The following is a 27,776-nucleotide window of genomic DNA, read 5'->3' on the forward strand; positions in this document are numbered from 1 at the left end:
TTAGCAGTGTGACGGTTTTTAATTGTTAAAGCAAGTACATTGGCAATGTGAGGGGCAAACTGCATTTTTTTTTTACAAATTAAGCACTGGAGAAAATGTGTGAAACGGAAATGAAGATAACTCACCAACATCTGATTCTTTATGGTTTTTGATGATTTCAGCCAGTTCAAAATTTCCTGCAATAATCGCCACCTGGAAATGAGGAGGAAGAGAAGGTAAGAGGGGAAGAGAATACGAGAGGGGCAGTGTGGCGGGTCTTAAAGCAAAAGCATGGAAAGGAAGTAGGGGGCAGAATAAGAAAGAACGGAGAGCGATGGAATAGTGGAGGAGAAAGAGAGAAGGTGAGAAGAAACTGAAAGAAAAGTGGTGAGAGGAAAATGTTAAGAGTAGTAGGGTAATGGGGACGAAGTAGAAAGTTACAGAGCGAGAGCATGTAAGAGAGGAAACTGAGGAGGAAGAGAGAAGAGGGCAACATGAAAAGATAAATATTGAGAGCGAAAGAGGAAAAAAGTATGATGAAGTGAAAGAAGAGAGGGAACCAGTGGTTAATGTATTATTGGGGGAAAGAGGTGAGGAGGATGAAGAGAGGAAAAGGAAGTGAAGCTGATGTGTGAGAGTGTAGAAAATATGTGTGTGTGTGTAATGTGTACATCTACATATAAAACCGTAAGAGAAAATAAGAGGTTGTACAAAATAATAGGCAAAGAAAGACAGTGAGGGAGAAAAGGTAATGCGTGGAAGGTGAAAAGATGTATTTGTAAGAGAAAGGGGTGATTAGGAGAGAGAGAGACATCAGGGGCCGCTTTGTTCTCCAAATCACGTCCCATCACAGACTTGTTCTCTGTTGAAGGAGCACCAGGTGACCTCTATTTCCAGCAAACATTACTAATATACAGCACAAGCCAGACTCATTGCCCCCCTGACTTTTGTAAAGTAATATCAGTATCCACTGTGCAGCATAGAGGCTAAATGTGAAGCACATCAGAAACACATACAAGCAAACTGAATTGCGCATAAGTACACACACACAAACAACTACAAACATGCAAAATATATCCAAATGGGCGAAAACATAAAAGGAAATGGCAACAAACAAGCAGATATATAGAAATACCCACTGAAGTACACACATGCAGCAGAAAACACACAGACCTAAAAAATGCTAACAAAGATGCTGTGAAACACACAGCAAGAGCAAGCCTAAAAAAACACACATAGGCTAAAGCACGCAGTGCATCTAAATTCGTGCAATTACGCACCAAAACACAATTTCGCTGACAGATGTGAAATGTGTCAGACATTAGTTACAGGTACTTTTATTGAGAGCAGCAGGTTGGCAGAGCAGAGTAAAAGAAGTGGCCACAGGTGTAACATGCTTTACCTGATCTACCACAACTAGAGTTTTACAGAGATAAAACGGAAGGATTCCTTGAAATACCCCTCAGCTACCACAGGTAGTGCATGTGAAGTAAAATGCCTAAAAGAAAAATGGCCTTGTTTTTTAGAGTTTGGGGGCTGGTCTGTTTATCCATCTGGTTAGCATGGCAGGTTCACTTGGCTGCCCTTGTGGAGGAGCAAATTCTATATTTAGAGATAGCTGCCAGGCAGGTGGATAACTATGGGGCACATTAGGATGGCGGGCGGACTTTGTCCGCCCGCCACCCTAACGGAGATCGGGACCGCCCCCCATAAGGGCGGGGGTCCCGTTGGAGGTATTAGGATGTGCCCGCCACAGTGGCTCACTGGTTAGAGGCGGCAGACCCGAGAGCAGAGGACGGCCCGGGACCAGGGTTCGATTCCCGGCGCGGCAGGTTTCTGGACCAGGGTCAGCGGACTCGATAATTCTCTCGCCTCGGTGCCCACTCTGATCAGCGATCACACTCGGCAACTCTGGGCATTAGCTTGCCTCATCTTCACTAACGGCCCCACCAGACCGCCGGGGATGCCCGGTCTCACCCTGGAGATACCCATTAAGGGACCATCTCTCAGGGAAGCCAGGAAGGGTTTCGCAGCGGTCGAAGCGCCTTGGGACCCTACGGGTAAGTAGTGCGCTATATAAATGCCTATACATTTACATTTACATTTACATTGTGGCGGGCGGTGCTCTCTGCACAACCCGCCACAATGCGAAACAGAAGTTGATGCATTTACATATGCAAAGCGGCAGGCACCGCGCGGTGCCTGCCATTTTGCATATGTAAATGTGGGGGGGTACCATAGGTACCCCCCATGTGCCCCCCCCAACAGTGCCGGCAACCTGGGGGCCCTGCAGGGGGCCCCCGCAGCAATATCCGCCTGCCTTTCCGTGGCGGCATTGCCGCCGCGGAAAGGCCCCTACATTGTGCCATTGTAATATGGCTGGCGGTGTCCAATGGATACCGCCACCATATGTATCTATTACAGCCGCGGTCGCAAGGCGACCGCAGCGGTAAAGCGGCGGACGGTCTTTCCGTCCGCCGCTGTCCCCTCCGTCATCCTAATCTGGCGGAGGGGAAAACGAGAGTGGCTGTCGGGCGGATTGGCTCCGCCAGGGTGGCGGTGGCCACCGCCAGGCTGGCGGAAGCAATCCGCCCGACATCCTAATGGAGCCCTATGTCTTCAGCAGAGCCGCCATGGTGGCCTCCCCGCTGAAGGCATTCCCACTGAAAATAACTTTTAAATGTTTTTTGTTCTTCAAAAGCAACCTCCCAAAGCAGAGATTTGTTTTGACAAACAAAAAATAAATGTCACTGATATGCAGGGAGAGAGCTCCCATTCAGTCAGGTCATAGGTCAATTTTGTGTTTTCCTGTTTGGGACCGCCATGCTTCCACTCCTGTCCAAACAAGAAAAAAAACATCAGAATGTCTGTCCTAAATAGGGAGAACAGGGATGGAGCGTAAATACTGATCCTTCTTTTCACAACATAAAAACCGCTTTTGACAATGAAACTCTAATGTGCACTTTGCACACGTTTAGAAAAATCCTACTGAAACCGAGAAAAGCTGAAGTACCAGCACCGTAAAAGGTGCTTGGATTTATAGGAAAGAAGAATTTTGAAAATAATGTATTTAACATATTTATTAACTGATTACCTACTTACTATAACAAACTCGTGATGAAAGAATATTGATGGAAAATCTTTCTATGATGCAAGCAGTATATATATGTAACAAATAGTTTTACACATGATTGTGAAAATATTAATGATGAAACTTAGCATCTCTACTGCTTTCATTGTAATGCCAGTATTAACAAAGAGGGAACAGTTCAGAATTCAAACTTTGGCAGCCGAAGAGACAAATGTTACAAGAAATGAATATTCTTTTTAAAAGATCCCTCACCCACCAACCTAAGTGGTGGCATGCTTCATCATTGGGTTCCCACCTGGGACGTCGAGTGCCTCCCAGGTGTGCTTCGATGGATGAGTATGATGATTAAGCACACACGATAGGTGAAATGCGGACATTACTGCACTGGGGAGAGTCAAATAATTGCTGTACCATGATTAACTGTATGCAGTTCGTTTTCCATAAATTGCCGCATCTTGCAAAACCGTAAGTTTTCGGTTCACAATTCACTAATAAGTGCACCTTAACCAATGCACTTGTTCTTACTGGTCCTGAAGAAAGCCTAGCCACTGAGCTATGCAGCCTGAAACATGTAGACCAATTCACGGATGTATGAGATCAATCTAATCACACCTAACATCTATTCTTATTTGTTTTAAAGTTCGCCGTAAGGCCCCATTAATAAAAATCCATGTTATCCTAATGAGGAGCGAGATTCTAGAGGCAATTTTAAGTTTAGTCACGTTTTCACTTTCTTGCACTGTCCCCCAAAAAAAGCTCTGCTGTAATTCAGGCGTCGAAGCACATCCGGGAGGCACTCGGCGGCCCAGGGGGGAACCCAATGATGAAGCATGCCACCAACTAGGTTGGTGGGTGAGGGTTCTTTTAAAAAGAATATTAATTTCATGTAACATTTCAGTCTTTTCGGATGCAGGAAGTTTGAATTCGGAACTGTTCCCTCTTTTTTTATACTGTTATATTGCACCGGGGACTAAGATTAGTTCCGTTATACCCTTCCTCTCCTTGTGTTATTATCTTTCATTGTAATGCACCATAGCAAAGAAAAAACAAGTACAGATCAAAATTGTAAAATTGTTACATTGTATACGATGGAAATATTTAGCATAAATGCTTGATATTATTAGTCTTAGATTTCCTGGAACTATTTTATTATAATGATTTTTAAGAATAGTTTGCATGGATCTACTTTTAAAATTAAATTGTGGTAGTAGGCCATATTTAGAGTTGGACATCTCAAAACAATAATCATTGAAGTTGTTACAATTATTTCTCCATATGATATGCTTGATTAATTTAACTATTATTAATCTTAATTATGAGTTTATTTTACTACATAAGAAATGCTGACCTTAAACTGCATTATATAGCCTTTTTTCCGTAGGCTGAATTATGTCACTGCCTGTTAATGGCCTTTTGTTATGTTTCCTAAAATGTTGCTTTATCTGTCCATTTTACGCAACATTCTTAAATCAAATGACACGTTTTCAATACTTTGTTGTGAGTGAAGTGATGGGAAATTGACCGTTCGACCTAATACATAAAGAACAACTAAGTAAATAGTTTCTTTGTCAACTAATCTGTGAGGATGGAATTGATCGTTGTTTGCTAAAGCAACATGGGAAGATATGCTGGAGTATGAATTTTGCACCTGATGAGCAGAAGAACGGTCGCACGATGATCAGACCATCATATGGTGGCAATTGATGTCACAAATTAACTATTTGGGGTATAAAAAGTGACTTTCCAAGGAGGAGGGATGGAATCTCTCTCTCAATTTCCTACCTACCAACCATAGTTTCACACTTCTAATGTCCCTTGCTTGCTAGACGATTTGGAGCTGTCTGGTGAGAGACCAGACTTGAACTTTCCTGATTTTCGCTCCATTCCCCTTGCTCATGCCTTAATGGAATGTAATCTTATCCCTTTTCCTATGCTAAGAGAACTCTTTTGAATCATCCTCTCACCTTTGCTGGTGATAGGAAACTCTAATCTGAACCATCCTCTTTATGGATTCTTCAACAATAGATTTACTTTGACTAAATGTGTGGTTTTATACTACGTGCTCTAAGACTCATGACTGAACTGTTTAAAATGCTACTTATATGCATTGATTTGGATCTTTAATACAATAACACAATTATCTAAAATTTGAGAGAGTATTTTTTTATATGTGTTTTAATCGTTTTTCCATATAAACTGTGCTTAAAATGATCTGATTTCTTGATTTCTAATGCATGATAGAGAACATCAACAGAACATTATGTTCTTTGGCTCTTGTTCTGTGTAGCCACAGCAGAGCTTCTGGCATGCATGATTCTTTTTAGATTAAACTTCATTAGGAGGGTTGATCTTCTAATTACAATATACTGTGTCTATAGCATAGTTCTGAGATTAGTATATTTTAATTTGATCACTAATTTGTGAGTTGGCTACTAATTATTGGTCCTCATTAGGTGGCCAACAGTTGGACACCCTGATTTCTTACCCCTCATTGCGACAAACCAAGGTCCATCGGAGGACCAATGCCTCTGTAGGTGAAGTATAGAATCTGAGTAAAGTGACAAAGGTGTAATGTCATTGTTGAGCTCATAAATGAAAGATAAAAAGCTTCTACTGCAACAACGGTCTAAGGCACTGATGGCCCAATCACAGTTGTACACTAGGTCAAAGGTTTCCGCCAGTAGAACCAACGGAGCATACTGCTGTTGAAACAATGGTGGTTCTTGTCACTCTATACAGAGAGGGTGGGGTGAATTTTGGCAGACAGGTCACCTGCCAAATTTGTGGCAGAGTACCCCGTCTGCCAACTCAGAACAGCACACACAATCTGTAAAAGCCTAAACAGAAGGGGTTAGAAAGTTCTTTAAAAAGTGGCAAGTCACTCAGTGACAGTGCATCGAACCGAGGGCTAAGGAAAAAAGGATCCACAAGAACCTTGTAGAAAAAACAGCAAAAATAACCCATTTTCAAGATAAACACCATTTCAACCTTAAAGGTATTTCTGAATAAAAGACTATCTGTGAATTGTTTTGTCCCAGATGGTAAGGGCTATTCATCGTGAGACGTTTGACTAAATAGTTCAGCTAAAATGGATTCTCAAAAATGGTATTCTATAAGTTTGTTTGTATATGAACTCACTTAACACAAGAGTTGGGGCTCAGGAAAGTGACCTTAGCACATAGAACATTTTCTGTAGCATTCGGATCTAACACCATTTTGCTCAACATGGGGTAAGGGGCCACAATGCTGGTCAACGTCTCAGTGGGAATAATCAGAGGCTGGCTACACATTCTTTGGTTTCATCATGGTCCCTCTGATGGACATCAGAAAACATGAATCCCTTCGTTTTGCAGTTTATTCACTACCACTTGGTCTTATGTGTACTTTGAAATCCACACATCGTAGCCATAGGAAAGTCTGTAATTCTGGTTGTGGAATTGCCTGGATGTTCCACAGTGATTTAGTGACAACTACTAATCCAGAACCCGAGTCCCTTTGTATTCAGCAGACACAGTGCCTTGAAAAATTATTGTTTCTTGGTGCTGGGAGCTCACCCGCTGGCCTCTTTTTCCATGACCCTTGGTTTCCTCATATATATCCTTTGCTCTGGGGGTCAGGTAACGTCCGAAGACCATTTTCTTCTTCAGTAACTTCCATGGAGTGCAGAAACACTCCATCACAGAAGAACATTTCTGGGAAATCAATTCCTGAAAGCAGGTTGCAATGAACTCTGTAGAGTTCCCATTTGTACAGGATGTGTAACCCATATAATGTATCCTACAAAGTGCTCTGGTCCCAACAGCTCTGGGGAATACTTGGTGCATCTGCCAGCAGGAACAGGCATTTCAGCATGGCAGTTCTTTTACCATCCTGGCAATAACTTGTGTACTCCCTGGTGGTTTGTTGTGATCACCGGACAAAGAGAATCAATACCAGTAGTGACTACAGCTATTGTATTACATATCCTTCTTCACACATAACACTGCACACAAAACAGCCCCAGCCTACACATATGGTCAGATTGGTGCAGAGCCAGAAAATAATTTCTGGGTCACCCATGGACGGACTGAAATCTCATATTCCTTAAGCACACTGCTTCCGAAAGGAACATTTCTTCCAAAATATACATTTAAGATAGCCTAAGCAAAGTGTTTAGTAGTGCAAGGCTACCCTATCAAAGCAAAATGTAGGCTTGACTCACACACACATATTTGCACTATAGTGCAAATAGGTGTGCATGGCACAAGACAGACAAGCTGTGTACCGGCGAGTGAAAGAGAACATATGTGAGGTGATATGGCACTGGCCTACTCGCTCCCTTTCATACAACACACCACATCAACTTTAGTCGGTATGCTATGTTTTTTTAAACAATATTCAATCTGCCTCTATATTTCTGTTAGGCCTGCTCAGCTGTCAAAGTAGAAAAAGAAGCTATTTTTGCGAGCTTGGTTATTACTGCAGGAATTTTGACTGGCCCACTCACTTTAGCAGGGCCTACTTGTAAGGCGGGGACCTTGGTAGTTGTCCACTTTGCTCATGCTTAAAAACGTCTCTGACCATGAAACGATCAGAGATTTGGTCTTTTCCATTGCTCTCCCTTGTGGACAGATCTCTGAAAACATTCGTTTTATAGCAGACCTGATTCAAGAATTATTTGAGATTCTAGAGAACTTTTGCCTCAATTTAAATTTTGGGGAAATAAATAAAAGGTTGTCCACATGTTAATGTCCTTTATCCCTTCATCTGATGAAGTTTGTAGAGTAGGTTTCTTCCCCCAACACATCTACTTGGCCATTTAGGTACAGGAACAAAAGCAATGGTGTTAAAGGACACCCCTGCCATCTACCACTGCACAAATACAATGTCCCTCCACATGGTAACTGCTAACTAATTAACTACAACTCTGTTTTGCATCCAATTATAGTACACTTGTAGGATCTTAATTAGAATCTGGTGCTTGATATATTACCATGTGGCCTTATCAGGAACAAATGTTGACAACGATAAAGGAAGGTTCTTCCCGCATAATCAGTGGTAACACTCAATCGATACATTTGAGTTGTGTGGTTGACCACAAGAGACCTCGTTTGTCTATGTAACACTGTCATACTAAAGAGTTTCCTCTCATTTTGGTTGCGCATAGAGACTCAATTCCTATTTCCCAAGTTCATAATCCTAGCAACATTATTCCTCTGTATAGGTGTCTTGCCTCATTGAGCTATATCTGCGCGGTTATGCATATACAGTTATGACATGTGTTGAACATATCAGCACAGGGAAATATCCCAGTCTACTGACCATCTCAAGCCCTGGTCCTCCTTTGAGCATAGCTACACGGATGCAAGGTGATCCCTTGCGGTCAGTAGGAATTGTTGTCCAGAGGTGAGCCCGCCATGCAGAAATGATAGGTTAACCTGGAATGAGGCTTTCCACAGCAAAAGGTAAACAGACACTCTTTGAGGTTTGTCTTGCTCCAAATAACTTTCAACTTAAATCATTTAAGTGTATCTATCAACATATCAATATATTCCAGGACAGCAACTGCTGTGGGCTTCATCTGTCCTACTCATGTATAACATGATGGCAAAATAGCATCACATTTTTTATAGGGACAGCAAATCTTGTCAATGCTAATTTGACATTGTTTAATTATGTGGACCATTATACAGGCCAAAGAAATATGGCAACACATAATTTCTTCCTTATTCACTATAGCTATTATTCATTGGCCTTCAGAATTATGTTTAGATTCCAATACTTTGGTTTTGGCTTTCCATGCAATCAGTAGTAATGGCTCCTTTTGAAACAAGTGGATGGATACAAGCAATATCACATGAGAATCATAGCTGCTAAAATGTTGTCTCTTCTTGCTCGAGGTGAACTTACTTAACCGCATCGCTGCTGCGGTGATTTTTGCGCTGTGCGGCTGTTTTCCCTTTTCCGCGTTACATTACGAGCTCAGCTCGTCATCAGCACATGCCACCCGTGGCTGATGACGAGCTGAGCTCGTCATCAGCGTCGAAGGGGTTAACAAACATAATGGTCCTGATTTAGATCTTGGCGGTCCGACCGTTGGCCAGCAGCTGCGCTGGGACTGAGTACTCTGCTGAGCTGACGGTCTTCCGCCAACCATATTTAGATGCATATGTGATACATAGAAGACTGCCGCTGTGGATGTCTTCTGTGCTGGATGACCGCCCGCTGTCGCCATCTCAAGGTTTGGATGTTCCCGTTGGGCTGGGGGTGTCCTGTTGGCAGAGTACTGACAGGGGGTGACCACAGTGGTGGGGAGACAGGTAAGTAAAATGTTTTTATTTATGTAAAACAGATTTATGTGGGGTATGTGTACATGTGTGTATGTAGGTTATGTGTAGTGAGCATGTTTTGCACATGCTGCATTGCATCCCACCAACCAACACACACCATACAATGTATACCCACACACACCACGTAAAAACCGAGTGCCGGTCCATCGTTGTCAAGGTGCAGCAGGTAAGGGGTGAACTGGGCGAAGAAGTAGAGGACAAAATCGTAGGGTGTACATCGAAAAAAGGTAAGTTTTTACCCCTTTTCATCTCATTCCACCGACGTAAGATGAATTTCCATCGGAACTTCTTCAAAACAGCTCATGTCCAAACCTGGAGGGTGGGAATCCTGTCTGGAGCCCCGCTACCGCCTGATGCAGCCCATCCAGTCATAGGGGCAGAGAGCGAATTCCTGGTGGAGTCTTAGGGACGACGACAGTCTTCTCTCCAAATACCAGCTGGCATCTAAATCAGGATGGCGGACCGCCAGGTAGACGGGCAGGAAGACTGCCAAAAAAGCCAATTCTGTTGCGGTCCCACCAACATCTAAACCAGGCCCTATATCTGTCACTATTCTCATATGCCCAGAAAGAAACATTCACTTCCTCAAATTCCTTAGGACAATTGTATTTGCTTGTAAGAGTTTTTAAACTCCTATTAAACTGTTCCTCTGCATCATGTGCCAACATGTACACAAGGATTCCCTGCATATAGTTCACCATTATTTTCCACTCTATTTTATTAATTCTGTAAAAAATGAACAAATTCAAATGGGAATAATTCAACTAATATTCAGCTACCCATTTCTACCAGATTTCTTCTGGTGCTCTTTCTCCTTCCCACTTTGAAAGCCTTTGCCGGTTGAACCCGAAATTTCCCTTGGAAGGCCCCCTCTTATGCTTCTAATTGTAGGAAATGAATGGATCATTTCCAGCGCCCTACAACTTGAAATATGTTGATCGAACAAGCAAAAATCATATCTCAAAAACCATACAAATCCACCAATCATGCATCTAATCACTTTCCAAGTCAATCCAGTAACGTTCAGTTCAAGCAAATACACGCGCTAGACATACAGGTCTTCGCCACACCTGACTTCACCGCTTTCACTACAGGTCTTCTCTGCGGATCTACAATAGAGCTAAGCTCCTTGAACCTCCTCAGTCACCACATCTTCTCCACTGATTCTCAGAGCAGTTCAGATTACAAATAGGAGTGTAAGTCCCATTTCACGTGTTGGCTACAGTTGCAGCTTCACAGTGCATATACCTTTCCCTCAAGAGGAAGCTCTGCACATACACCACTAGCAGACAAAGCTAATGATCCTGGGGCTGTCTCTCTTCCCCCCTTCATGAAAGGGAGTGAGGCACTCTCTGAGTAAGTATCTGTACCTGATACTAAAAAATTCAAAGAGTAACCAGGGAATGCACTAAATCAACATCTAAGATCTTATCACCCCATTCCTTCCTCTAGGTCAAACATTCTTAAATTGTTTGGTTTTTTCCTTAATTAATTTTGGAAGTCTCACACTTCACCGTTAGATCCATACTTTTTACATTGCGGCACGGTCTGTCATGATTCTTGGACAATCTATCTCGAATGGTTACCTGGGTAGTCATTTGGACTAAGAATGACCCCAATGCCAGTCTCAGAGGACAAAAAATTGTACCCAGAAGGCAGCCCTACTATGTATCACCTGAACATCTTTTAGAGAGGACTGTGGTCCTTACCTGGAAGGCAGTCTGGCTGTTGTAGTTCCGAATTTCTTTGCTTGCACCACGGAACAGGAGAACTCGAGCACAGCTTTCCTAGGTAAGATAAGAGAATGTGATGAGACAAGCCGGGCAAGCAGCGACTTAAAGAACAGACAGAGTAAGGGCTTCATTAGAGCCCAGTGGGGTGGAAGCACTGCCATAACTTTGTGGTGCTCCAACCCCACTGAGCTCACAAACATATTTAGAGCCAGACCAGCTGCATCTCATTTAGAGCCAGACCAGCTGCATGGTTATCAATACCATTGCATCAGCAGGTTCAGTCATTGTAAACCCTTGGACCAGCAGTTCAGTGCATAGGCCACACCTTCTGATGCACTGAAGGCACAACAATGCTGCCATGCAGGAGAGGATCTCAAATTATGGCGGGCAGGCCTCTGCTGAGGGGGCAGAGGTCAGAGCCTCTGGTTCCTAAAACGCCTAAAGGTCTGCTGGCAAACAGTAAGCACATTAGGGCTCATTTGAAGTATGGAGAACAGCCCTCGAGGCTGGCAGAGCCCCCACCTTCACCCCCTGATAGTATTCACCTAGGAGAGATGCTCAAAACAGGGCACTACTCTGGAGTAACTCAGTTACTTTAGAGGGCAGAAGTTCTTCCTAATCTAGGTTTTTGGGGACTAGTGGGTGGGAATCAGTCTTTCTTCCGTGATTTCTGAAGAGTTCATCCTGTTGTTTCACCTGGAGACTGCATCTACTTGCAGAAGGCGAGGTCTCTGGGTGAAATTCCCCTGTGCCTCTGAGGTGCCGCGAATCTCAGTTCCAGCCCCATCAGGATTACAGAGGAACTAGCAATGTGGTCCTAAGCACTCACGGTAAGAGTGAAGAACTGGAGCACACCGACACGTGATAGGCTGTGCCCATTTGCGATCAAGGGAATTGTTGAAAATGTCTCTGCGATGCTAAAGTGGATAAGCCATATACTCTGGTGTTAGGTACAGCAAGAGTGAAGAGACTGCTTAAGTTCCCTTTATGTCTGGTTCGGTCTCAGTGGATATTGTAATATGCGGAGGCCTGTCTTACAACGGGGTGGTTGCCAAATGATGGAGATGACCTTTTATACATTCATAGACCTCTGCCTAATAGGGAGCGGTTGTGAAAATAGTTGTTGGGTTGAAGCAAAACATATGCTTGAGGTTCTCTATGAACTGAAGGATAGATGTATGCGGCAGTGGGCACAATGATTTGGAGGCGGATTGGTTGCATTATCCTGGGGTAGTAAATATTTTCCTGTGGTGTTCAATGTATAATGAGAGTATATAAGCATTGAAAGTTTATTTTGATTAATTATGCAAATGACTGGTTACGGAAGGGTGCTGCAGTATAGGTACATGAGAAGTGAGCAGTCAGAAAAGTGCAACTGTGGATAAATGTCTGACTTGTGCACCTGATTTCACAAAGTAAAAATGGTTGAGGTGCTCGGAATTCACGGGATCTATTCCACCACTGACCTTAGTGAGATTAAGTATGGATGTGGAATATGTGTTTCATTTCTGGACTGGTTTGGGGCTAACCAGATAAGTAGCTAATTCGAGATAAGGTGGGTACTATACACCAAGATGCATTAAACTGATTTATTCTTGTGGGGTGTGGATAAAGAGAGATATAACCTTCACTTTTAAATTTAGAGGTTGAAGATTGAATTAGTGGAGGAGGAATGACCATGACTGAAGCTTGTCATCCTCGACTTGGCTAACACCCATTGTCCTTGCAGGTGTTATGCTGGTTTGACAGATTACATTTGGTGAGGGTTGAAGCAGGATTGATTTTCTTACCAGCATTTACAGTACACAGGTATTTAATTGGTGGGAACTGAGATGGGCAGTATAATTTGGGTTGGGTAAGGCAGAGTATTTATACAGGCATACATTTCTTACTTGGTTGCTGAAGGATATGTACTTAGTTGGGTGAAAATGAAGCAGTTAGATGCATTTTAGCTGATTGTAGTTGGGCTTTGGAAAGAAGGATGTGTTGTGGGAGAGTTTGGCTGCAGATTAGCTGAATGGAGAGATGTTTGGCAGGTGGAGAGGGGGCTAGAAGTGGTGATTTGGTTAGGAATGTTTGGAACCTTATGCACAGACCTGGCTCTGGCTCTTAGTTCAGGGTAAATGCAAACAGGGACCCCTACTCGGCTGGATTTGATTTGAAGATCACCATGTAGTGAGTGTAAGCATTTTACGCTATTTGGTGTTCAGATGGAAAGTCCAGATTAAATCTGTGTGACTTTGGAATGGGATGTATTATGGGAGATATGGAAAGTTTCTGGAGGTAGAGTGTACACATTTTGGATGTGTGGGTAGTGCAATTCTGATTGAGCTGATATGTGCTGAGGGTGGACAGAGTTCACCCTTTCAGTTACTTGCGGCGTGTTGTCATAGTGTTCTGATAAATGCATCTAGTATTGGAGTGGACGTTGCTAGCTTAGGTATATACTGATAGTATGCCAGACTATGGTGCTACATACATTGGTCGTAGACTGCGCACATATTGTAATGGTTGATCTGGAATGCAAAGTAGCTACCTTCCCATTTGGTATGGAGTGCACACTGAGTGGAATATTTGGAGGTGGGAGAGAGGGGTAGACAAAAAAGGGGGAGGAGGGATGTTGGCTAATTTGTGGTAAGGAGTTGATGCTCTTTTTAGAACACACTGACATTAGATTGGCAGTAGCACATCCATCTGACATGAATGATAAAGCAGAGAGGAGTAAAATGATGTATTGGATGGCCGCAGGTTTGTCTTTCTCACTTGGCTGTAGGCATAGCCTTGGCTTAGTGGGGGAGACAGTACAACTTAAAGTGAATATGGTTGGGTGGGCTTGAAGGGAGCATGAAAAGGAGTTGTTGCAATTGGATGCTTATTGGGCGTCTTACTGCACTGGAAAGTGAGTACATTTTGGGTAGCGGGTAGTAGAGACTTACTTGGGTATATGTAGTTTATATTGGTTACAGCTGATAAAGTTGAGATGCTAAGAGAGAAACAGACGTACCAACTCATTTGACTGTTGTGTGAAGTGACATGGCACAGACTGTGAAGTCATGGTCAACCTTCGGAAAGACATAAGATAGTAATATTTAACTTGCAGTCCGCTTCTGCTACTCGTTAATTTACATCAAGGAGTTGAATAATGTGGGGATTGGCATGGAGAAAGCCTTTATCTTATTTGTGTCTAGATTTATTCGACTCGATTGAATAAGATTTGGGTTGTTCGTCTAGGTTGGGATTGCCGGAAGAGGCAGAGTGCAGTTAGCAATAAAAGCGCACTTGGCTTTCTCACCTGGTTGTAGAGTGCACAGACGTGCAGTGCACTGTTTCCTGAGGCATTCTGAGCCCTCATGTCGGCTCCATAGAAGAGAAGATGCTCCAAGTGTTGCACGTGACCGTAGCGACACGCCTGGAAAGAGTGACCAGAAGACAATGTAAATATTAGAAGTAAACAAATATACAACAAAAATGAAAGGCCTTAAGAAATGATCTGAGAAGCACAAACCTCTGAGCTAGAGATAACGGACTCACTAGTCTTTGTTCTGTTGAAGACCTATGAAAGTCATTATGTCCCATGCTCAGGAAGCGCCCATCAAACATCTAGCCCTGTCTACCTAGCCCACGAAATGAAGGAGTTGAGAGAAAAATATACACCAGGAACATGGTGATACGAAGACCAGTCTTCATTATAGCCTTATAGCCCGCCATAGAGGGCTTTACCTGCTATTAAAGGCCCGCTGCACCATTACAGACCTGAGCCGAAGGCGAGGGACTTTAACAAAGCAGAGGGTCTTTAAAAGCCGGTATAGCCCAGCTACGAAGGGCTATGAGGCTATTAGAACATTCTGCTACTAGAGGGCAGAATGTTCTAACAAATAAAACAAAGCCTTCAGGGAGCGCAAGGGGATTGGAATCCCCTCAGGCTCCCTGAAGCCTTTGTTCACAGCCAGAGCTGTAAACAAAGAAGTATTGGAATGTTGGAGCTCCGGGCTTATACCAGCCATTATAAGCCCAGAGCACTCCATTGTTTTCAATGGCGCTACCAACATTCCAATGTTCTAATATAGCCTTATAGCCCGCCGTAGAGGGCTATACCGGCTATTAAAGACCCTCTCCAGCGTTAAAGGTCCCGAGCCGAAGGCGAGGGCCTTTAACAAGGGAGAGGGACTTTAATAGCGGTATTGCCCATCTACGAAGGGCTATAAGGCTATTAGAACATTCTGTCACTAGAGGACAGAATGTTCTAACAAAAAAAACAAAGCCTTTTGGGAGCGTGAGGGGATTGGAATCCCCTCAGGCTCCCTGAATCCTTTCTTCACAGCCAGAGCTGTGAACAAAGAAACATTGGAATGTTGGAGCGCCAGGCTTATACCAGCCATTATAAGCCCGGAGCACTCCATTGTTTTCAATGGAGCTCCCAAAATTCCAATGTTATAATATCTTTTATATGACATTTTCGAACGGTAGCAAGTCATTCCCACTTCCTAACTTCCGGCGCCTGCCTGATGGGAATATTAATGAGGTTGATATAGTATATTTAGACACCTCATTTCTAATCTACTCCCCCATCTACTCCACTGCTCAACCTTTTAACCTCGGTCCTTTAATCCTTCCAGGCATTCCACGGCCATTTTTTTTATATTCTTGCTCGGGCAATTAACACCTCAATAAAAACATGTTAAATTAATACAGAAAAAAATATTTTGTGCTTGTTTCGCCATATGGTCATTATAAAAATGCTTCTTAGAATTTGTAATGCATTTTCGATACATTTCAAAATTACGTCAACAACTTTTTTTCTCGAAGCATTTCATCCAAAACATGAGACTTTCTCTTGAAACCGCACCAAAAAAATCCTTATGTTATATATCTTTTAAGCTTTCTAAAAGAGGTGGAAATGTAAATATACTTCTACGTTTCTATATTTACTTTGCGCAGAGGGGTGAATTTGACATTTTGTACAGTTTGATTATGCCTGCACTTGATAATCAATTGTAATATAGTTGACAAAAACAGAATTAAACAAACCTTGCATGTTTGTTTTTTTATTCCATTACACAAACATCAAATCAAATGAAAAAAAATACTGAAAACAAAATTGAAGAGCAATTTTGAAATATGTCTGCAGTATGACATTATCTTGTCAAGATATCTCCCCGTAGGTACCGTAGCTGCATATTGCACTAAAACTCTTGAATGCAGGGGCACAAGATGTGCAGTTTCCCTGTTATACATGCGTTCAACAAAAGCAGACCTTCCCTGAGTTTTTGACCTATAAAGAAAATGCTACCAAAGCAAGCAGTCTCTGAAAACTAGTCAAGAATGTGTGTGGCTTATGCGTAAAATAAAGGATAGGGAAAGGCCTTTGCTGCAGCCTTAACAGAGAAGAGGTTTCGGCTAATTTTCTAGTTTCTTTCCACTTTAAATCAACCCACAGGAAAGCTCTGTAGCAATCCACAATCCTTGTGAACAGAGTGAGTAGGTCGCGTGCCTTAATCCAACATCTTGGTCATACTTAGAGCTCCCGCAGTTGTGGGGTATGACCTAAATTCATTGGTTTTGTCATGCTTTATAACACTATTAAAAATTCCTAAATTTCTCACAGTGAAACTGCTCTCACATTGGTGAGCTCACACGACTCACAGAACACAGGAACGCAAAAACTAAGCCTTGCGAAGTATCTTATAGCACCCAGGGATGACGAAGAACTACCTATTCCAAGAATAGCTCTTTCACTTCTGACAGGCAAGCATTTCCACCCATTGCTAAGGGTCTTCATTTATATTTTAGCAGATGAGACCCAGTCGAAACATGTCGGAAATCCCACCCACTGTATTACAAATGCCATACATAGGGTATAACACACTTGCAATATGGCGGATGGAACATCCACCACGTCTGTGACAGAGCATCCCGTTTGCCATACTCCAAAGATGGCCATAAGTGAGTTACCCTAAGCACGTGTTGTGTCCCTAGTATGCGTTCCTTATTCGTTATGTAACAGCCTCTCAACTTACACCTCGTCAATAAGACCCACAAAGGCATAAAATGGTTGGTGGTAGTTGTGTTTATGTTCAGAGGGGACGTGGCCTAGTAGTGTAGATAGGTCTCTGTCTGGAGTGGCACAGTGGACAAAAAACGCTGAAAAGGAGTGAAGCCCTGAGTAATTACCAGTGACTGAGTTTAATTCAATTATTCAAACCCATACTTTGTTTCTAATCCCAAGCGTGAGTCAACGGTTTGGCGAGCCCTTCATAGAGTCCTCGGCCCTAGAAACCAACCTGATGGATTTCTTGCCAGCCATTCTCATCTACGCAGCCGACCTTGGCGTAGTCATGCAGCAGGAGCTCACAGCAGTAAGGGTCGCCGCCCACCATGGAGCTGTGGTACAGCGGTGTCAGCCCCCGGCTGTCCTTGTAATCCGTCGAGGCTCCCAGATCCAGCAGGGTCTGTCGAGAGAACAGAGCATATTAATTTCTGTGGACACAGAGGAAGGCAACAGGGGCGCTGGAACTGTCATGGCCGCCAGCACCTGTCACAGTTCTTCCTGTGTCATGCCAGCAGCCTTTGCTTCCTGCACAGAATATGAAATGTAACGTTTGGTCGAACTTAAAATGGTGTTGACACTTAATCAGGGCCCTTTCGAGCACCTCATCTGGCTAAATTGGATTTTGGGCTGCTCAAAGCGTTTACAGGTTCTCGGTTCCTTCTTTGCTCTCAAGTCTCAAATGGTGAAAGGCAAGGTGTTGCTATGACTGCTCCTGGCTTTGTTTTGTACACGCTCTAGTCAGTGGCCTCAGCAAGGTTACTGAGACTTCCGTGTAGCCCTCTGCTGCCTGGAAATTCTAGTTTACCAGTTGGCCAAAATAATAACTGGTTTACGGTATAGAGAGTGAGAGAGAGAGAGAGAGAGAGAGAGAGAAAGACTCTGTTTATTTAGACCTTAGTCTTTAAAACCAAATCGAATAAAATTCAGGATATTATACATAATTAGTTATTAGTAAAACAGTGTACAACTTTTGTTAAAATCTTTAAAAAGGTATAAAACATACAGAACATTCTACTTAAAATCCGAATCATCTTAGACTTTTAAAGTCAGGGCTGTTCATTATCTTCAGCAGTCCACCTTTGCTGTAAGGAGATTAAAAGGTATTAAAACCCATTGGACTTGTCCTGCCTAAGTTACTCTTCTTCTTTTATTGTATACAGGGGGATGTACCATGTTACAACGCATACCGTTACAACTACCTACCATTACAACGCGACCATTACAACGCATACCATTACAACGCATAGCGCTTTGAGGTGCTGGATAGTGGTAAGTATAATTTACTATTCTAACTCCAGTCCCCGTGGACCCTAGGGAAGGTGTTGGATAGTAAATTATACTTATTCCCTATCCTAGAGCGCCCCCCAGCGCAATGCGTTGTAATGGTATGCGTTGTAAAAGTCGCGTTGTAATGGTAGTGCGGAGTAACGAATGCGTTGTAACAGGTGTATACCATACAGGGTAACTGGGGTTTCTCACTACACTTCTTTGAGCTTTCCCCTGACCATTTGATTAATTTCTTTCAGGTAGTAACCCAGAGCTATAGCTATTTCTAGATATTCCATTCTTAGCACTAAATTGATTGCTTGGGCTCTCGCTCTTGTGTTATATTTTCTGAATATGGGTCGCAGAATCCGTTTTCTCACTTCAACATACCTGAGACAGTCAAGAAGAATGTGCATTATCTCACACTTAGATCCCATACCGCACTTGCAAAAACCATCTGGGTACATCATTTCTGCCGTGAGTTTCTCCTCCACTTGCCAGGGGATAATGCCAATTCTCATTTTTAAAATATCCCACCTAAATCCATAGTTCGGGAGTGCTTCTAGGTATGGATATCCTATATCGGTTTCCCACACTTCTATCATGTTTTTTACCGATTTTTTGTTTCTTAGATAACCTAGGTCCTGTGACCTTGAGTGCTCCCTTCCTTTTTGTCTAAGTGTCGCTTTTGTAAAGACTGCTTCTAAGGGGTTTTGGGTCGTACCCACATCTAGGCAACAAATTGTCTCTTTTATCTTCTTTTTTGCCTCAGCTGCCCATCTTAGATTGCTATGTTGTATTTCCCCACTACACCAGTGTGACACCTTTTGCGCTTCCTCTAGAGATTGCCGTTTCCAAAATCTAGCCACAGCCATTCTGGTCTGGGTATTCCACCCTATCAGTCCTGTTTCGAGTCTAATTGCCTGTAGCATGGCTGACTTTGGCAGGGACAGTAGCGTTTTTACCGCTTTACCTCCCTCCCGATTAAGTAAGAAAGAGAAAGGAGACCGTGAGAGAAGGAGACAGAGACAAAGATATAAAGAGAGGGAGAGAGAGAGTGTGAGTGTGTGTGTGTCTGTCGGTCTTTCTGCTTGTATGATTATCACGTGTGTGTCAGTAAATACCTTCTCATGGGCAGGTGAGAGAGTGTTTATGGACCACATAGCCTTACCCTTGGACGCTGGCTGGCTCCCTTTACCCTTGGACGCTGGCTGGCTCCCTTTGTAATGATTTCAACCCCGCTCTTGCCGTCGTTCATCTCCCATCAAAGGTCTGTGGAAAGTACCTCCCTATTTCATTGCACAGTGTTCTAGTGTAGAGTTCTTGACAATGAAGGATCCAGCGGCAGACGAGAGCAAAAAGCAATTGAAAGCGTACAGAGAAGGAGAGTCAGTAGAACTATGTTCCACAATCTGGGTCTCATGAGGTACAATTACTTACTCTTCCTTTCCTCAAGACTCAATGGGCACACACCAACAAAACCAGAGTACTGCAGCACAGACTGTGCACCGGATGAATGTGACAAGCTTGTTTTGAGTTCTCGCCTGCCAAACAGTGCAAGTTGTCTGCTTGCGAAAGATCCAGTGGGGACATATCAGCAACTTACAGTGGGCTTAGAACCTGCCTACTGCTTACCATTGGTTTACTTTATTGTCACTGCCATTTGCTTGCTTCTTTTTTGAAGACTTGCCTTCCTTTTTTCGGTTTGCTCCTCCCATGGATCAGCATAACCTATTTAGCATCCTTTTAATTGGATCCCTTATATTTTTCCACTTCTCACTTTTAGAATACTACTTTTTAGGTCTCACCTGACACAGAGTATGGGTGTATCTTGCAAGAGCTTTTGTTACTTTAAAAAAAGTGAAATAGGGCTTAGAGTTTATCCTTTACATCCTTACTTGACTTCTTCATCAGTCTCATATCATTGCTTCTCATTGGTCAGCGCGTGCCGGTTTCATTTTCTCTTTTTGAGTGTTTGTCACTTTGTCTCTTCAAAGGAGCAGGGACCAAGTACTGATTAATATCTTTGTAAGTGTCCTTTTGCTGCTTGGGCTCGGATTCAGGTACCCTTTTCTCTCATTTTTTGTTGCTTCCCCCATTGCTTCTGCTGCTTTTGCTTGTTTTTTCCCTTCCTTTATTCCTCGTCGACCACTATTTAGCTATCTAGTTTTCTCCAATTATATGCCGACTCGGAACTAAGTTATCAGGCAGCGCCTGATATGTGTACTAAGGCTATGCGCACAATAAAGGTGGTTTCAAAAATGAGACGTGCGGGTTAGGTTACTATTTGATGCGTTATGATTGGGGACGCCATGTCCCAATCCTCAACAGTCCTCCAAACCCAATGCATTTTGTTAGCAATAGTCTTGGTTTGCCTAAATTTCCAAATTGGATTTCACTTCACAGATGTCCAAGAGAGGATGCTCTTGTACCCTGGAGTTGGCAGGACACACAGTAGAGTGGCAACTCACAATCTACCCTGCAGAGACGCACTTCAGCCTGGTAGCTTTTCTTGATTCCTCGGATTTTCCTCTTGTTTTAAGGTGTTGGCACATGTCCCATGAACGCCTTTAGTGGACACTAACCTGGCACCCCGGCTCAGCTGTGACTGAGTCAGTTATACCAGAGCAGCATTAAAGGTGCCAGCAATGAAGGGGTGCGTCATTCCTGCTGTCTTCCTGTTACATGTCAGACGCTCGGAGGCGCACTAATTTACCTCCATACCCCATGATTATAATTCATTTATGAACAGTAAGCACAGCCCTATGGGGGTTTCGGGCACATGCTTGTGTTGGGCTGAATCCGAGCAGAGCCTCTGCCTCTTCTGGGACTTACTGCTTAAATTGCAGGTGTACCAGCTGCCCATGTTTATTTAATTTTAGGGGAGTGTCTACTTATATATTTATATATTTGGGTCACCAACGACACAGTGATGGTGTCCTTGGTGGTCATGCTTCACCCACAGAGTCTGACATGTCCAAGCTACTGTGACGGAGGCCCCCCTTCAACTCATAGGGCTACAAGCAAAATGTTATATTTCTAGACAGACGGTTGCCTCAAGTAGACCTGGGGCAGAGTCTGCCCCGTGATATGGAGAATCTCACTAGAGAAGGACTGCGGCAAGTATGGCAAAGTCAATAACTCCCACCTATGGATTGTCTTTGTCAATGTTTTTTATCTATGTTATACAGCACCATGGCTGCTGTGCAGCATGGCTGAAGGTACATTGAAACAAGAGCTATGGCTTGGCCAATGCTGGCTGCATTATAGCACTTTAGAAAAGGTTGTACTCTCAACCCATGCTGCACAGCAGTTGTGCTGCTGTTCAACATGCCTAAAAAATTGACATAGCTAATAGATCTCTCATAGGAAAGAACTATTAACTTTGCTCATGCCTTTTCCTTTATCTCTTAGCACTCCATTAGAGTGCATATGTTTTCTAGCTCTCCCTTGTGTGCTGCTTCTCACCACCAAACATTCTGGAGTGTGCTGTGTTGCTCTCCCCCTCCACTGCTGTTCTCTCTCTTCAGCTCCCCCTTCGGTGTTTCTCATTCCCTCGTGTACTGCTTTGCTCCTCCTGACATTATTTTACACCCCATCCCATTGCTGCCCCACCACACACTTCTTGGTTGTTCCTTCTCACCAAACCAAGTCCCCCCTTTTACAGGCATTCTTTTCCTTTTCACACACTTATTTGAGAGTGCACAGCATCTAACATTTGCTGCCAGGCACTCCACTCCATCCAAAGAGCTTTGGCATACTCAATATATATTTTTTTGCCGATCTAATTGGCGCCTGCCATTTTCTATCGGTCAATACAAAGTAAATAGAGCTTGTGCCATTTTGTAGGCATGCACATGAATGGTGACGTATGCGTACTTCAACAGAATGATGGGACAAGCAATCGTGGCCGTATCACTGAACCTTTTTCCCGTAATTTTTTGCTTTGGTTAACCCAGCAGTTCCAAAAGGCGAGACCCATTTGCTTTACAAATGCTTCTTTTCAACATGCTTTACGCACAAAACAATACAGAATACTTTCAACTTGGGCCGGTACTACATTAAACCCCCTATGGGTAGGTGCCTTATGGTGAAATCAGAAATGGGTAATGGACATCAGTTTACACCAACTGGCCTAGTAAAAACAGTTTGTCGCAAGCAGAAAGCGAGCCCCCAAATTGAAAAATATATATTTTGCCTTGAGTTCCAAACGTACTAGTATCAGAGCCTGTTTACTGCATAGCACTTGCTGTAGAATTTGCAGGAGACTCTTGTGATGCGAATATTACTTTGTTCTGTTGGGTTTCTTTTCTCGGGAAAGCCGCATACCTTCCACCTTACGAATAGACAAGCCACGACGTCCTCCATGTTCTATCACCCCTAAATGGCTGTTCAAGACCACTCTGTTTGTCAGCTGTGACCCATCTCTAAGGGCAGAGCGACACCGCCCGCACCTTTTTCTGTACAGGAAGACTTTCTGTCAGGCTGAGCAAAAATCAGCCTGACATACAATCTTCATGATCGGGTCGGGCAGCCACAAACTGTACATGCACAGGAGCCTCTCTGTATAAGCAGAAATTTGCCATGCTGAAGATTCCACAACCAAGTAGGCGTGACCTCCTCAGTCCGGCAAAGTCTTATGTGAGCTTCCTCCTCATGATGAGGGGGAGCGTTACTGACAGACTCGGACCTGGGCACTTCAGCTTTAATATAGACTAACAAAAGGGAGAGCAAGGGATCGTGTTCACCTTGAGTGAACGGAGAGTACTCCTGTTCCCCTGATTAAGGACTAAATAAACAAAGAGAGGAGTACCACCATAGAGAATCAAGAAAAATTCCTAATGGGGTGTGTAAATGACAAAAGGAAAGAATTTAACCTTTTGTTAAAAACCCCTCACTCACCACCCTAGTGGTGACATGCTTCATCATCGGGGTCCACCCTGGTGGCCTAGCGTCACCAGGGTGTGCTACAACACCTGAATACAGTGGAGCTGGTTGTGGTATCTCTGTATGTGATCTGGTCTACATGTTTCAACCTTAGATGGGATATACCAGGTTTTCGTCAGGACCAAAAAACAAGGAAGTGGACGGTCTGTGCCCCTTACAAGGCGCACCCAATCCTAAATCCTTGTTACCAAGTTAGCAAAAATCGCTACTGGTGAAGGCTCTAACCTCAGTGGGTGAGCATGTGAAGTAAAAATCAAAAGACTCCTATTCTAGTGTCTGTTGCATCGGAGGGCAGGGGGTGGTATCACCTACAACGTATTAGTTTTGTCGTGGTGGAAGTGGCCAGTTACCTACATCTCTCCTCGCCTGCTGGTAAGGTTGAAACATGTAGACCAGATCACATACAGAGATACTGTTGGCCGTAACTACCCTCATAGTATCTCACCACACTTTTTAAACATTGTCCAGTTGCTTGTAAATAAAATGTATCTTCCCACTAAGTTAAACCAGGACAATTTTTAACCCACCTTTTTTTGCACTTACACCCACAACCAGCTCCATTGTATTCAGGTGTTGTAGCACACCCTGGTGACGCTAGGCCACCAGGGTGGACCCCGATGATGAAGCATGTCACCACTAGGGTGGTGAGTGAGGGGTTTTTAACAAAAGGATAAATTCTTTCCTTTTGTCATTTACACACCCCATTAGGAATGTTTCTTGATTCTCTATGGTGGTACTCCACTTCAGCTTTAAGCCTTGAGGTGCCCAGGGCAGAGAGTCCATCAGTGACACTGATCACAGAGTGGGGTCAGCAGTCTCACTAAACCCATCCCACTCCGTGCCGAGTAAGAGACTGCCGCCTCCTCTCACTTGCTGACCCATAACACAGTCAGCCAATGAGAAGAAGCAGAAGTTATACTCCTCCAGGAATGACAGAGGCTTCCCTCCCATCACCTGAGATCACTGCTGAGGCCTGGTACGCTTTTATAAATGTTGGGTGCATGAGTGTGTGTATTTATGAAGGAGCATTTGTGCATACAGTCAATGAGTGAATGTATGTGTTGGTCATGGGTATGTGTCTTCATGTGTTATTCTCAGATCTTCTATGAGAATCTTCTCAACTAGCGCACCATTGACTCTCAGATAAGTTCAACCTATACAGGTACCCCATGTACATATGTGCATTCTTGTTATTTCATACTCACCATCAGCACCAGGTGGTTCCTGCAGCGTGCGGCTTTGTGCAAAGCAGTGAGTCCCTCTCGGGTCCGGAAGTCCAAGTGCGCTCCTCCACTCCGCAGGGCCTTGATAACATCAGCGGTGTTGTCCAACTGGGCAGCCAGCGTCAGGGGACATTCTAGAACCCCGAAGAGAGGAGATGGTGAGGTGACAGGGACAGATGACTAAGAGATACATGCAGTAATATCAGTGTTTAATTTGTGCGGTAGTTTCCTGTGGTCAATACTGGCACTTAATTGTCATCACTGGCACTTATGAAAGTTGCCACATGGCATCACTGTTTGTATCATCTAGAGATAAGCAGAGCAACAGAGAACAACAGTTGTTTCTTAATTCAATACAGATTAAAAACTATTTTTACCCTGCCGCCCTAGACATTCTTATAGCTTTGAGGGACTCAAGAAATCTGAATTGTCACACTTGTAGCAGTATGAGGCTTACTAATTGCGTAGGTACTGCCATTGGCAGTGTTGGTGGTGGCATGGTTGGTGCAAGCTGCGGTGGCCACCTGAGGAGGTCCCTGAAACTTACTTTTTACACTCAAGCAATGGGGGATATAACCACTCTATCATGCACTGATACCGCAATGGGCACTTCACCCCAAGGTGTGATTCACAGGTCTGTACTGAGAGGGCCAAGAGTAATAGGCTCACCTAGAATGTTCTTCCCTTTTTACTCGCGGGAGGCCTGCTGATGCCTTCTCCAAGAGAGATGATCTTGTAAACTCCAAGAATGGCACCAAGATCCCTATCAGGTCTTGGATGTGGGAAAGTGAAATTTTTGCAAGGTTTTTGTCAATGCAAAACCTATGATGCTGGATTGGTTTCCTACACAGATTTGTTTGGCAAATCTGCTAAATTGTCAATGTTTATGAGAACGTTCACATCTTTGCAATCCCCCGTAAACTCATATTACAAACTTCTTGTCTTCCCTATTGATAGACCTGTCATCCTTAAGGTCGTCTTCCTCCAAACGTTTTACAGATTTTTTTTTGGGCCATAGGACTCTGATCACTTTACCACTGCCGATCCATGCAAAAGTGCATGTGCTTCTCCCCTAAACACTGTAACATTGGTGTATACACAACTGTCATATTTAGTTTACCTGTAAGTCCCTTGTAAAGTAGTATACCATATACCCAGGACCCACTGCTTAATTTGAGCCAATGCTTTAGGGTTCTCAGCACCTAATCCTCTGCACCGGTGCTTGTAACACCAGTTAAGGACACACTTATTTAGAAGGAACATGATTTTCCCCAGACTCACAGGATGTTGAGACACGCCGAGACCAGAACCTGGTTCCCAAGCTCAGAAATCGGCAGCTCTACCCATTAGCCCTAGTCCTCTCCAGGTTAATAAGTGCCATGGCTCTAGTCAGGAGGCAGTTTGCACCAGCACATTTCTCTTGTTAGCGCTGCCTCCTGAGGAAAGCCACAGCGCTTTTTATTTTACAAATTAACCACTTCCAGGTCCCGCAACCTAAATGCGACTAGTGGGTGTGCCGCACTGATTGTTCCATCCACACAAGTCGTTTTTCAAACCTGTCTAAGGCCTGCCGTTGGAGGACATAGGTGTGCAATTTACTGCCACTTTGACTTGGCATTTAAAACTACTTGCCAAGCCTTAAACTCGACTTTTATTGCACAAAAACCAATCCAAAGGCAGGCCCGAGGTAGACCATAGGGCTGGGTGTTGTGTAAGTAAAAGGTAGGATGTGTACTTTATAGTTTTGCATGTCCTGGTAGTGACAAACACACACATTTGTTTTTCACTACCTACTACTTTCATAGGTTAAAATTGGGTATTCCTTAATAGCCCTTTAAGCTGTAATTCCTGATTAGAAAGGAGTAGCTACATCATGTCTCATATCCTTGGAATGGAAATGATAAATCCTTTTTATTGGTAAAGTTGGATTTAACATTACTATTTTAGAAAAGGCACTTTTAGAAAGTGCAGCATATAAACCTGGGCGATCCAATTCAGGAATTGAGGTGCAGGATCACATTAGAATGAAAAAGAAGAGTACCTCTCATACCATAGATACTTCTATATATTTAGAGTAGGTAACATTATATTTTCAAACCTCTCAGTCCTTAAATTTAGCAGGAAAATCGCTTTATTTCTTTTTCTGAAAAGCTTCCAATGTTATGCCTCACTGCATTGCTTAGAAATACTTCATTCTCTATGCAGAGCTTCATCATCATACATCATAGTGCACAAATACATAACAGGACATTACGTGCAATCAATGACAGAAACTTATTATAAACATAATTAAAATCATACATCACAGTGTTACAAATCGTATTACATACACAACAGCTAATAGTATCCAACACATATGATACACTCAATAACTTATTTCAATGTTACTTCCATTTCATAAGTGACAAATGGTGCAAAAGTCTTTATAAATGGTATCCCAAAAAAACAAGTGCATTGAATACCTAATTCATTTACCAATAATCCTTTGTTTTTGATTTTCAACCGTATTACTATAGTTCGGCCTTTGTCGGTAGGCCATTTTGGATTTGGGACATGCACCATTTGGATAAGGAACCTTAGAAACAATAATTGATCAGACTATAGAGGATCATGAATACATATGCATATGGTCCTTATTGATGAATCATTTGTGTCTTCAGAATCCCAAATATACGCCAATGCATTTCAATCTTCCACAGGCCATGTTGATTTTAGGTACGGTATTTCTTTTGCAACTTGGTTGGTAAATATCTCCTACCTAAAGCTGAATTCTTTAAATACTTACAGATTCATGATTTTTTAATGTAGAAGTCAGAAGCAGAGGGTGATAGAACCTAACCCGCTGGTTGAGGCCATCAGACATAAGGATCGGATTGGTGTTTTATATATTTGTATGTTAGATACACGCAGGACGAATTAGCTGCTCAAAATCTTAAATGGAACAATCGTTTGGGATAGCAAGAGCTTTTCTTGGAGCAAACTATTGATAAGGCCGAAAAGATTTTGGTATCTGCTAAGTTAAAGGGACAGCACTTTAAGATGATATTCAATTGCTACTATACTCCCGCTAAAATGTTTAAATGGAAAGGGACAACAATGGGAAATGCTTTCATTGTGGGTAGGAGCAGGCTGATATTTTGCATATTTTCTATACATGTG

The 27,776-nt window shown here is 43.1% G+C and overlaps 1 protein-coding gene across 1 annotated transcript in view; it reads right to left on the reverse strand.

Annotated features, from left to right (window-relative positions):
• The window catches only part of SHANK3 (SH3 and multiple ankyrin repeat domains 3), a 1,483,929-nt gene that overhangs the window by 1,346,438 nt on the left and 109,715 nt on the right, over window positions 1–27,776 (reverse strand). The window contains exons 5-9 of the mRNA XM_086918824.1: window positions 24,600–24,751; window positions 17,414–17,581; window positions 14,425–14,541; window positions 11,109–11,186; window positions 126–192 (exon numbers count right to left, since the gene is read on the reverse strand). Of these exons, the coding sequence (XP_086774950.1) occupies window positions 126–192; window positions 11,109–11,186; window positions 14,425–14,541; window positions 17,414–17,581; window positions 24,600–24,751 (582 nt within the window). The remainder of the gene's footprint in view (window positions 1–125; window positions 193–11,108; window positions 11,187–14,424; window positions 14,542–17,413; window positions 17,582–24,599; window positions 24,752–27,776) is intronic.

Source organism: Lissotriton vulgaris, chromosome 1_1, assembly GCF_964263255.1.
Source record: "Lissotriton vulgaris chromosome 1_1, aLisVul1.2, whole genome shotgun sequence".
In the NCBI taxonomy this organism is placed as follows: Eukaryota; Metazoa; Chordata; class Amphibia; order Caudata; family Salamandridae; genus Lissotriton; species Lissotriton vulgaris.